Source organism: Neodiprion pinetum, chromosome 1, assembly GCF_021155775.2.
Source record: "Neodiprion pinetum isolate iyNeoPine1 chromosome 1, iyNeoPine1.2, whole genome shotgun sequence".
NCBI lineage: Eukaryota > Metazoa > Arthropoda > Insecta > Hymenoptera > Diprionidae > Neodiprion > Neodiprion pinetum.
In genome coordinates, this window is record NC_060232.1 from 3,736,042 (window position 1) to 3,749,190 (window position 13,149).

At 42.8% G+C, this 13,149-nt stretch overlaps 1 protein-coding gene across 3 annotated transcripts; it reads left to right on the forward strand.

The window, feature by feature from the left end:
* Positions 1–170: 170 nt before the first annotated feature.
* LOC124218169 (progestin and adipoQ receptor family member 3) lies at positions 171–8,861 on the forward strand. 3 transcript variants are annotated; one of them, XM_069135862.1, is made up of 8 exons: positions 171–363; positions 2,796–2,943; positions 6,157–6,335; positions 6,495–6,651; positions 6,771–6,923; positions 7,000–7,279; positions 7,351–7,518; positions 7,606–8,861. In XM_069135862.1, the coding sequence occupies exons 2-7, from the start codon at positions 2,806–2,808 to the stop codon at positions 7,488–7,490; spliced, it is 1,047 nt and encodes a 348-aa protein (XP_068991963.1). In that variant the 5' UTR covers positions 171–363; positions 2,796–2,805; the 3' UTR covers positions 7,491–7,518; positions 7,606–8,861. The 3 variants fall into 3 exon arrangements, with proteins under 3 accessions (XP_068991963.1, XP_068991964.1, XP_068991965.1); XM_069135863.1 differs by lacking the exon at positions 171–363 and adding an exon at positions 383–624; XM_069135864.1 differs by lacking the exon at positions 171–363 and adding an exon at positions 2,122–2,447.
* Positions 8,862–13,149: the final 4,288 nt, after the last annotated feature.

Consider the following 13,149-nt stretch of genomic DNA (forward strand, 5'->3'; position numbering starts at 1 on the left):
AAGGATCGAGGCGGTGATTGCGCTTGCGAAAAAGGAGGGACCGCGGGAAAATCGAAATTGCGGAATCCGGATGGCCTCGTCTAGGAGTCGGGGAGGCGGTCTGGCGCAGTGCGGCTCTTTGCACTCCCTACCACGCGTTCGCCGATTCAATGAACGCCGTACACCGAAGTCCACACAAAACGGATTCCGAGGGAGTGTTCCGGTCAACTCAGTCCTTTCCGTTCCTCCAAGAGAGTCGGTGGCGGCTGTCGCTGGATCGACGTCGTTTAGTTCTGACATGCAACAACTGCAGCCGTTTCTCTATTAGCCGAAACAATTCGCGAATATAGTAAACGTCGTTTAATCTTCGCGCCGCTGATCAAGGTACGTGCGATTATTATTCCTCAAATTCAAAATCAAATCGTGAACGGTGCGGACAATTTCTCGTATCATTCTGCTCATGTTTCTTATTTTAATCGCACTTTTTTCTCATTACGCTAATCGACCGTAATATTTCCTACATTATATTCGTACTATCGTATACTCGTCTCTGAACGATGCTAAATCTGATTAACGAGTGTGTCGCGATGTTCTGGGAGAGTGGAAAGTTTCGACCTTGTCCATCTTCGGTTAATTGAGACTAGAGTAAGTGGATATAATATACGTATATACTCCTCGCGTCGATATGTTCTTGGTATTATCCGCAATGTCCATTTTCGTTGCTGATAACAATCAGGTAGAATAAGGAAATTTTTATACAGGCATGTAATTCGAAAAAGAGCAAACTGTGCTCTACCGAAAGAGGATAAAAAAACCGTGCATCTGTCACATCCCGTGTACCCAATTTGTTATTTTAATTTTCTCTTCGAATTCTCCGCTACGTACAATAATTGGAGCGCGTCGCGATATCCCGCTTCCTTTTTTTATTGTACTTTCAACAACGTACGTTCGATATAATACACGTATGTGCCTACCTGACAATTATCGTATTTTCTAAATTAGTAAGTAGGAGAAACGTCGTTGCGCTGCAGTTCGAACAACGAATGAAAAATTATTTATTTCTTTTGTAAAAATTAAATTTCAGACGACAGCATATAATCTAGATTCCCGAGTTTTGTGATACAAATTCCAAACTAATTGCATTCAGGAAACGCGGATCGTATAAAAGCGATTACCCTGTATTTTGTAACACACTCGCCAACGTGATAATTTTCCTTCGATGCGTGCAGCGAGTGCAGTTACGTCGATATTGTCCACTTGACAGCATCTGCATTATGCCCCCGCAGTGTCGTCGACGGTAGGTTCATCATTGAGCCTGAATAACGGCAGCTTGAATAATAAAATCGTCTAGTCAAGCCGCCGCACATTACGAATGCGGTACACGAAGTATAAGTATGAGAATTTCTTAAATCCAAATGAACTTTTGCGGTCCGCGCTATGCCGAGTGTCTTGGTTCGACTATACCGTGCATGTTACAGCTCAACTTTCACGCTGAAAAGAATAAGAAAAAGTATACAAACAGCTAGCGAACCCATTACGCTGTAGAGACACGAAAGATGCCCGGAATATACGCGGTCAATGATCGCTTGAACGCTCTTTCGTGGTTTCTTTATCCTAAAAGCATAAAAAACCAATTACCGGATTTCAAAAGTGAACGGCGTGAAGAATATTCAAGTAATAATCTGACTGATCTAGTTTACATGAAATTGTTGCAGTCAAAGTATTCGAGTGACATGTAAATTCAATTCAATCCTCGTGGAATTTCGCCAGCTCTTTAACGACGAATAAAAGGAATAAAATATGCACGTACATATTGATCAAGGTTTGCGACAAATTGTGATAAATTGCTGTATCGAACTGCGATATATTTACATCTGTACCAAATGTACCTAGCCATTCGTTGTCTAGCAATGCACGCGATTGATTCACGGTGAAGCTTCCAGCCGACTTTCTCGCCGATTAGAAGCGAGAGATTGCCTGGAAGCCAAAGAGCGGTGAGAGTAAACCTGGAGGTAGTCAGGCCATTGAGTGGTCCTCGTCTTCCTTCTTGACCATGCCGGATCGGATCCCCTTCTCTCCAAAAGTCTTGCGGATATTCTTTCCGTTGTCGATCTTGGCTCGTCGACTAATATGTAGGCCAGTTCGGATGGTCCCGTGTTCGGAGAATTGACTAGCGAGTTTTAAGAACCGCTCTTTACAACTCGGGGAAGTGGTTTTGTAAAATATTTTCTCTTTGCGTACCGCAAAAAAAAAAAAAAACGGGAAAAGCGTTATGTCAACCTGTATTGGGAAATTGTCCAGTTCGCAGCCATGCGTATTTATCATTGAGGCATTATCTATCAGCTTGCCATTCGTCAAACAGGGCAAAGGTCGAAAAATTTGCAAGTTTTAAAGGGAATCGTAATCTCTCAAGTTGTTGATTTCATTCTCACGATCACAACAACGGAACAAACGTCGAGTGTAATCAAGTGCGTACTGCGAATTATTGCCCTGACACTTCAACAAGTATCGACGCCTTGAAAATATCTTAATTATCAAAACACCGTCCGACAGAGGGGATTTTATCTTGTGATTAGATCTTGCGCAGTCACGTTTCTGCTCTGTATTAATTATCGCGGATCGTTGTAATAAAACAACAATAACATTGCTCAATATAGTAATTACCTTTACTATCAAACAATTTTTACCGTGAAAATTGCTGCGATCGAAAAACCCTACGAAAATTAAAATTCGACGTCCCTTTCGAAAATCTGGAAATACCTCGTACCCTTGATTCGCTAATCGTTCGAACTTCGTTTCACTCCCAATTTTCACAGGGTCGTTCCAATGATGAAATTACTGGCAGGGGTAGAAGAATGCGACAAGCAAGGAACGGCGACTGGAAACGGCCACGTGGCGGGTACCACGAGGGAAAGACAGGGTGTCAAGGCAGCCCAGGAAGACGGAAAGCCCCTGGTAGCTGAGGTCGGTACATTTTGTTTGTTTATTCACGAAGTAAGTTTGTTTCATCGACTCAATGACGTAAATGTTGTGACCTTGTTTTGACCGTGGATGTCCTAATTATCACGCGAATATCGGATGGCGATTTGTACTCGGCTATTAGCTTGAATTAATTAACGGTTAGAAGTTTAGACGTCAATGATTTTCTGTTTGCGATTATATTACCATTTACTTGATCGCCGTCGATTTTCAGGAGGTTCGAATTATCTATCCCGCGTAACCTTGATCCGATCGTACGTTACAATCGGAATAAAAATCAGGGACAAGATTGACGTTAGTTATTCCGACACCCGGGGCGATCCTTTGGGTTATCGAACTTGTGCGACTATAATAGAGAACAAGGTGGACGAACGTTTGACGTTGTTTCGTATGAATTTAAGTCCATGTGTATATGTATAAAAGGGAACGGAATACGCCAGTGTAATACTCTGTGCAAACATTTTTAGCGATGGCCATTGAGCTAAAAATAATCAATGCATCGATCAATCGGGTCCAAAAAAATAATCGAGTATGACTCGATTGAATCGATAAGAATTGATCGATTAATCGAGTTCGAAAAATAATCGATTACACTCGAATAATCGGGAAAAGATAATCGATTATTTTTGGTGATTCTTACTCGATAGATACATGTCGTAATACGTAAGGTAGACGTAAAATGCGTCGACTAATTCGCAAACTGATTGGCACAACATTATGCGTATTGACATTCTTGTGCTGATTATTTTGAAAACATTCGTTCAACGTTTCACCGTAATAAGTTCCTTTCACAACGCGACACTAACACACAAACACGCAAGCATCACGACGCTGATATTGCATTTGCTCGAAGGTCAATTCAAATCGAATAAACCAGCTAAAAAGAAATTGGCGTGCCACGTTATTCGATTAAAGACGCGTGCTTTCGCCTCATTACAAGCAACCACACATCTTTTCCTCTTCCTCTTTTGGTATTTTTATTGTTTTATTTTTGCGTTTCTCGATCCCATTTCTTCTTTATTTTCCTCCACGTAACGCTTGAAACCCGAGGCGAATGCTTTCCTTATCGCTTAAAGCTAGAGCCTCGGGTGCCAACTGCATCAATTCTCTTGAAGCGTTTATTAAACTGGTTTCGATCGTACCGAAGCATTCGTTGTTTGCGAAATCGTAGTGAGGGCGAAAGAATTTTTTTACGACAATAACTATCTTCGGTTATAAAAATTTGACGGCTGCAAGCCTACGGAGAGTCACCGTATATGAGTTGTCAGACGATTTTTTTCAATCTTACGATTGTGCGATGAGAAATTCTCTTCAGAGAAACGTAGCACATCCCGTCGGTTTTCAAGAAAGCGTGGAATGAAATACGGACGTAATTATACAACTGCTCTCGATTGTTGTCATCGAGTTATACGTCATCGCGATTACTAAGTCAAAGTCAAATCGAAGCAGAAATTTGAATTATTACCTCAAGTATTCACCGGTTCCGAATCATCTGTCACATTACACAGCCTGCAGCTGATCATTCGTTACATTGTAGAAACCGAGAAGCTGGTCCCGTTGTGACCTACTAGCCGCTCTTTCTCCTTTCGTATCCTCCTCTCCTTTTTGCCGAAGCAGCATGTTTCTCGTGACTCTCTCCTGTAGTTTGAATCCTTTACTGCTTCACCATAAACAATCGTTATAAACTTCGTGAATCCATCGCCGCTTTTACTCTGCGTAAAAATGTTGCACCATGTGAAAAATAGATTTACCACACAAATGGCTGTCGCAATACTCTATTCGCATCGTATCCGCTGTAAGTCAAAGGTCGCGAGATTGTCCCATCAGGTGGACGTTTGCGCTGTTATAATTTAAACCGCACGTTGATTTTGCAAAAACGCGAATTTTAAGGCACCAGGATGGATTGATTGGTAGGTACGTATCATCTTCAGCGAAAAGAGATGAGACACGCGATGGCAGTTTTGTTTCGTTTCTTACCCGATGCCCCGGGGCTCCAGCGGACGTAGAATCGTGTCGAAAGTACCTAGGCGCAAAATCATGTTGAAGTAAAAATTTGCTTCGAAGGGGTTCGTGGCCGTGGCTCTTTATGGCCTACTTATAACGCCGGCGTCGCGGAGAAATCCGATGTATTAAGCGTGTCCGGTGCGTCGACTTCTCGACCTTGATGATGTATTATCATTCAACGTGGAAGCATTCTCGAACAATTCGAGATTTGATATATCTTTCTGCTCGAGTCTCGTGCGAAAATCGCCTTGTCCTTAATAATGAAGAAAAAAAAAAAGAGTGCGGAAAGAGAGTGAGATTGACCAAAACCAATTACAAAGTGGTACAACCGCCTAGACTTTACGTACGTACGGCGATTCGAAAGTTGACTATCCTTAAATTCCGCTGTAAACCTAACTTTGTAACTCCATACGAGTCGGATGGGCAGAACTCAGTTTTTTGCTTTGCATAAAAAAGTTCGCGTAGTATGTTATCCACTGCAGAAATACGGCTAAGGCCATTAAATTCCTGCAACACTTAATTCGATATTGCATATTTATTGCTAGTACACACCGACCTTCGGTGTTTAGCGTTCCTCAAATATTTTGCAACTTATCTTCGACTGTTGGGCTAAAGAAAGTCGGTACACACGCTTCTCTCCCGCCCGGTCAACACGGGCGGAATAAAATTCTGTAGTAAATTATTCTTACAATAAATAAGAATGAATAACGCGAGAAAATTTATTGGATAATCAATTCGGAGGTTATTATATCCGAAAGGGACTTGCGTGATCGTTTGAGCTCGAATGAAATTTTCACGCAATGGTGAAAATTATATTCATATTGGGTACTTAACATGCGCGCTATCGGAGCTCACGACTTTCCGTAATCACTTGCATAATAAACTACGCCGACTTGAACGACAGGAAGAGAAGGTGAACAATTGTATACGGCTGATTGAAAATTTATATGCTCAACGTGAATGATGCATGAACGGGTCTCTCAACGCGTTCGGATATTACCCATTCAGGAAACACGATAGCTCAGTCAATCTCGACTTTTTCGTTCAACGGTTATCGGACATGAGAATTTCGGCGGTTGATTGTCAGTTTGAAATTCAGCAGATCCGGTAGTTAGACAAGCGTTGTTTTGATCGCTTGTAAATTTGCATGAAAAAAAAAAAGAAAACACTGATCGTTAATCTGTTGTTCAATAGTTGACCAAAGAGAACGATAACCCGGCAAGTTCCGCGATCAAGGAAACGTCAGCCTTCGAGGATGAGGAAAGAATGCGAAGGATACTGCCGTTCGCAGAGGCACCTGAATACCTCCAGTTCAATCCGTACATCTTGCACGGTTACCGAGGATACTTGACCACCAAATTGTGCCTTGAAAGGTCAGTCAGTCTACCGAGAAAGCTGATCGCGGTCTTTGAAACTCCTTGAACTTGCCTCAAACAATTATGTAAAACAAGCCGGTCAAACACTTTGCCTTCGACTTGATACGCGTCGATTATAAACGAACCTGTTTTTCTCTCTTCCAAATTGCCTCGCAGTATATTTTGGTGGACGAACGAGACGATAAACATATGGAGCCACATATTCGGCTGGATGCTGTTCCTCGGATTAACGCTCTACGATCTCTGTTTGCTCAACATACACGCGCCGTTCGGTGACAAGGTGATCGTCGCTCTCCTGCTCATATGCTTTCAGGTAATGACAACAAATCGCGTCTATTTAACACCAATCGGTACTTTGGCTAGTACGGACCATATCAAAAAACTGATCGTCGCGTGGAATAATCAGTCGCTAAAAATCGCACCTGTTTCCAGGCATGCATGATCCTGTCTTCCATGTACCACACATTTTCCTGCCGGAGCGAGAAGGACTACTGGTGTTTCCTGTCCTTCGACCTCTTCGGCATCGCCCTCAGTCTGCTGGCGATCTACATGTCGGGAGTTTACTACGCCTTCTGGTGCCACAAGGTGAGTGAGCCGTCACCGTAAAGAGCGAGACCAAGAACATGTCCGAGTCTATCCCCCTACGTCTCGATATGTCCAGGAACTTCAGGAGTTCTACCTGATTACCGTACTGCTGATATTCGTCGTGGCGATGCTACTGCAAGTACCGAAGTTCAACGTGAACGGGAACGTCAAATTGCTGGTATTCGTCGCGTGGGCGGCATACGGTGTCCTGCCAACCCTTCACTGGAGCATCGCCATGGGGGGGATGGAGAACCCGATGGTGGCAATGCTGCTGCCCAGGGTCCTCGGCATGTACGTTATAAGCGGGGGTGCCTTCCTCATATACATGAGCCGTGTACCGGAGCGTTTTTTCCCCGGTAAGTGGGTGTGAATGGTGAGTTATCAAGTTCGAAAATCGCCGGTATACCAACCTCGGCTCGCCTTCCAGGATCCGTCGACTACATCGGCTCGTCCCATCAGTGGTGGCACGCCCTCGTCGTCGCGGCTCTCTACTACTGGCACAACACCGGAATGCTCTACGTCGAGTACAGACTGAACCACGGATGTCCAAATAACATGCGACTCTGACACGGGGATTCGGCTACTTCGAACTCGGGTTTGTTCCGCATTCTTCATGCTCTGCATCCTGCATTTTTCCGCTATTCGAACCTTGATCGTAATATCCTTCCTCTTGCTGATCCAGGACCGTATTTTTCGATGGAGTGTGCCTGCGCCATGGAGCTCAAGACATGGCGGTCGGGTTGGTACAAGAAGGGAATCCCTTTCTATGCTAGAGAAGCTTTGGAAAGTTGCATCTTGGAGGATCCGATATCCTCCTACATCGCTCTACGCGGTGGGACTTGACGTGGTGGACGTTTGTGGAGATTGACAGTTCCGCAATGCCGGTTCGCGTCTTGTGACGAACATCGCTCAGCTCAAGGTTGCAGGATCGCACTGCATTCGCGCCGTCGGAGTGAGATAGCCGTTTGTTTTTACGTAAAAAGAGAACCTTTACGCAATCGGACGAGTCAGTTCATTGTTGAAACGGAACAAATACGGAGGGAAATGAACAAAACGGGAATCGAGATATCGAGTCAATTCAAAGAAATTTAGGGTCAATGCGAATATTGTGTTCATTTTCATTTTTCACCGAGTTAAAAAAGAAAAACACGCTTAATAAATCTGAAATAGTAAATTGACGTGAAGGGTTTAGGACATTTCAATACAGCTATGGTATACTTTTATAGAACTGTGTGCGACTCGTTGTTGGTATTGAAGAAAAAATTAAAACAAAAATATATACCACATTGATTGCGAGTCGCGCTATTGCTCCATTTTTTTGTTCCGATGAGCTGTTCTCATGCGTTTGAATACTTACATTACACAAACATATTATCTATACGTGATTCAGTGATAATAATTCGTAAGATTTTTATACTATATTATAGTAGCTTGTAGGTATACGTGAAATAATTTTCTTGTCAAGTTGTTGTTTTGTAATTTTAGTTAAATAATTGATAACGGTTGCACCAGGGAATTATTTACACTTATTGTAAGTGTCCCTGATGTGGCGAATCCTTAGTGCCTTGGTGCCACGGCAATCAAATGTTTTCCTGCCGTTTCAGCAGTATTCAAAATACACGCGAGGCAAAAAATCCGTAGAAATGTATCGAGGTTGGATGAATTTTTCCTAGGATATAAAATTTTCATGTACCTAATCGAACACACTTGCTTAAACACTTCGTTTGCTGAGTATAAAAGTGTGCAAGTGAATAAGTCAGTTTCTAAGTGTATAATTTAGTATACTCGAAGGGTGCGTTTCATCATGCCAAACCTTTGAGAAGCATCAATCATACACACACAGCATATTGCACTATACGGTACACACCCTATGCTAATGAATTAATTGTTGTTAACCCTGTTATAAATTATTGAACAATATATTTATGGTAGCACGAATCTGCGTTGCTAATTTTTCCATGTGTGACCAGCTGTTCCCTTGTCTGTTAAGAACCCGCCTTCTCGTATTGATCAGAGCCTGATCTACCTGCAAAAACCTTTCGAATCATTAAAATATGCGTGAAAGCACGTTTGCCATCAACATTCGATGGTTGCTCAAAGGCAGCGTAAAATCTTTGATATTTTATGGCTTTATGGCAAGCAGTTAGGCAGGTTTTCAGGTTGAGCAAAAACTGTGGCGACATAGGACGTCGTTGGGACACATCGGACTTTGAAACCATCGATGCCAACGTCTTTTCTTTCACATTTCTTTAAATTACCCCCTCAAGGACTCGATTAAAACCCATTAGAGTCTAGTAAAGTAAATTCGACAGTTATACTCCTATCACGTAAATCGAAAAAGTTGCCACCGAATTTTTCTCAGTTCTTACTTGGCGATGGTAACGTTGGTATTCTCACTAGTCACCGACTGACGAGCATCGTCCTCGTTACTTGCCTTCGATCTTCGGTCGCTTTAAAAAACCGATCAATGGTACTGGTATGATTTTCAAAATAGAAGACGTCAGGCTTCATTTCTGTACCACGATCAGCAATGCGTACGGTGATCTGAAAAAAGAATGATCAATAAGTAAAAGATTTACAAGACAGATCGCGTGGAAAGTGATGCTCGAATGGTAAGCGAGGTTTTGTGGCACTCTGCATTTGTCCCACCAACTTTCTACACCCAATCACATCTTCAGCCTCATGCACGCTCATTCATTAGCCTTATCTTACATATAATCACCGAAGAGCTGGCGCCCTCTTGATTCTGCAGGTGCTGTATACGAAAGTCGGTATATTAAACAATTCGATTACAGGTGGATGAATTTTGATAATAGATTTTCTGGAAAAAGCAAAGAAAAACTAGAGTTATCAAAATCCAAATCGCATCAATTTGCGCCCACTCGTAAAAGATACTGTAACGTTCTGTAAACGCTTGGGAATAGAAAATAAAATAGAAAAATGAATAATAATATACAAAATAGTTTGAGGTAGTGTCAGAAATAGACTGATTGTTTATTTTTGTGTTATATTATAAAATTTCTGGTATGAATTCGTTAATAACCACATAGGTAAATGGATAATCTATTTTTGACATTATTTCAAACTATGTTGTATATTATTTTTCATTCGTCTATTTTATTCCATTTCCAAGCGTTCGTAAAACGTTAAAGTACACAATATTATCTGATCATCGTTTTCGAAGTTACGATGAAGTAACTCTTTTTTATTTGCAAACCTCAGCAAACAAGTTCTTGTAAACAATTTGAATTTCACTGAATTGAAATCAGAGAACTCGTTGCAGAAACTAACGATACGGTGAAACGTTACGGCTGTAAAATTACCACGGTATAAAGGATAGAATTGAAACTTTTCACGGAATATGTAAAGAAAGATATAAAATAAGGGAGGGTTTCCTGTTTGACGCTAGGCAAAGAGAAAGGATAGAGAGAGTCTGACAGTCGACTATCACTTTCCCCCGTAAAGGCAATGCGTTTAACCGAGCAAGCGATTCTTTACTGGAAGAAAGCAAGTGGGGCGGAAGAATTTACGTGGCTCTTAATCCCGCCGCTTAGAGGCCTCGGCAATATCGCTCTACTTCACATCTTTAGGGTAGGTAGCTGCTTTCTTTACACCTCGTTGTTCTCTCGCGTTGAATTATTCCCTTCTATTTCCACGCGAAGCAGCGTTGGTACCTGTGTACATTTTTGTTTGTTTATTTTTTTTTATTTTAGAATTTGCATTTTAATATCGATTGATTTAGTGCCGTATCCGTTTCCCGCGAACGTAGAATTTGCAGCTTTGGCCAAGAGCAGCTAAGAAATGAACTTCTGCGCCGGTCGAAACACAACCGCGACCATAAATTGTCGTCAAATTAAAATCGCATCGATTTGATTGAAGTTTAACGTACTAAATTCCTAAGGGATAAAACGTAACGGATAATCGTGTCGCGTAGCTCAGGCGTAATCGCGTACAAGAAAAGCGACTTTCGACGAGACCAGTCACGAGTATGAACCACCGTCGGAGAGCTCAGCCTGGATATTTCCAGTGGCGCCGCGGAGCAATTGAAGCGCGAAAAGCTTCAAGCAGTCACCTCTTCTCACGTCGATCGATAAAGCAACGACAAACTACCCCAGGAGTGCCTCGCGCCACGTTTCAAAGTGCGGTAAGGTCGCGGGTTTTTTGATCCAACGCTACGTCGACGGAAGGTGAGTGAAAACCAAGTCCGCGGAAACGAGACGTCAAAAAAGTGTGTCGGGATTGTCAAGCCCAAGTGCCGACCGGCAAAGTCCGCGAGCTTTTCGGTGATTTCTTTCTTCCACCATGCGGAAGATCCGCGGATGCGGTGGAGGGATGACGTGCAGCGAAGAGTCTGCGAGGCAGGAAAAACGGAGAGACGAACGCATGCGTCCCGGAGACTCAATAAACATCTGGAGGAGCCAGAGTGTAATCCTTGGCCTGCGCTCTGGATTACCGTAGGAGTTTTCCTTTACTTTTTTGAGCGCCTGCTTCTTCGCCCTGCGCTTCGGGGACCGAACCCAGAGCGGAGAACGGAATCCGTCACATCCCCTGTTCGCCGTTTCCCCAGCGATCCGAGTCCCGTAGGTACATACAGGAATAGAAACGCGGTGAAACTTCGAGTGTGGAGTGTAACGGAGTAGGAAAACGGCCGAGACTATTAGTGACTTCGATCGGAGAACGAACGTCTTGCAGCGCGAGATTAAAGGGTCAGATTTATGTAAACGAGGGTCAGGCTTAGACGGATATAACCGAGGAATGTTTCTCTAGGAATTAAATAGCACAAAATTTTTCTAAACCTTTTTACTCAGCGCCGCGGGAATCCCTCGAGGGCGTCGAGTTAGTCTTTAGGTTCGTCTGTTATACATATATCCCGAGTCCAAGCACCTTCTCACCGTACTCGTACGAGATAGGAACTTGAATCGAAACAAGATGGAGTCCGTGCACTCAAGTCTCGGTATTTAGTCGGCTAATCCTTCGCCGGAGTCAAGTGGATGTGAAGATCCACTTCCAGGCACTCGGTATCATTTTTTCAACTCAATTATCGAGACAAGAGGCACATCGAAAAGATTGCGATGGCTGGTAGGTACCAAGGATTTTTTACGGGTAGCACGCCACCTCCAAACATAAAGTATCTAGTATTAGAATAATGAGACACAAGTAACTGAGCGAAACTGGATTACAAATACATGCGAAGAAGGATGTTGGAACCGAATTTCCCGTCCTCCTCCGCGCGAGCAATATATCGCCTTTTTGTAAAAATTGTGCCTTGTCGTTAGTTAGCTGGGCGCCGGTATACATACGTATAACGCAGGTACATAACAAGCTGTGTTGCATGTCTAGTCTGTAGTAAAGGCGACGACGAGACTTGCATACGTGGAATGTAAATAAAATACACTCAGAACCGTGCACGGAAAGCGACGCGAAGTGCTGAGTAAACGCCATAAGCCGTTCTAATTGAAACGTTCCACAAACGAGTGCATGTCACGAGTTCTTTATCCGATCCGGAGAAGAACCGGCATATTACATCCGTCATCCCGCATGCCATACTTTTCTACCTCGACCGATTACAAAGAGTCGTGATTAAAAATGTTCAGCGTTTGATTTCGTTTCCAGGCATCATTTTCTTTCAACTATAAAATGACAATACTGATCCGAAAATCAAGAGAAGAAACTTTTAGCTTCGCAGCGATATTTAAACGCTGAAATTTGGCAAGCTCATTAGTGCGGATAATTATGAAGCACAACCGCATTGCATCTGGAGGGCGAAACGAGTGCGACACACTTGTCAGCAGAAGCCAAACATCATACGGCCGGGCTATCTTAACAGTAATCTCGTATCATGAGCAAGGACGTTATCGCTCCGAGCAAACAATTATCACTCTCTTGTCTGCAGGTCTCCTGTTCTCTTCCTCCGCGAGGCATGTACAACTGCATACATACTGTAATATACCCGCGATCATCAAGCAACGCCTCGGGGAGATTACTTTTGTTTTGATTATTCGGCACAAGGACTTCGGTAAAGACGTGAGAAAAATTTGTACAGCAAGTGTAATGATAGGTACATAAAAGAATAAAAAAAAAAAAAAAAACAGCGAGATTCGAATTTATCCACTTTACACAGCAAAGATAGTTGTGTGTGTGTGTATCCTTTACATGGATAGCGATGTTTAAAGAAAGTTGTTTTAAACGCGAGGGGAAGGAATTTTGACTTGCTAAACGATCCGCT

What these genes read in the sequence shown, in the direction of transcription:
- LOC124218169 (XM_069135862.1), top strand. Translation starts at nt 2,806, where the DNA reads ATGATGAAATTACTGGCAGGGGTAGAAGAATGCGACAAGCAAGGAACG. An exon ending in GAAAGCCCCTGGTAGCTGAG is followed by an intron (nt 2,944 to 6,156) that starts GTCGGTACATTT and finishes GTTGTTCAATAG; the next exon opens with TTGACCAAAGAGAACGATAA. An exon ending in TCCTGCTCATATGCTTTCAG is followed by an intron (nt 6,652 to 6,770) that starts GTAATGACAACA and finishes ACCTGTTTCCAG; the next exon opens with GCATGCATGATCCTGTCTTC.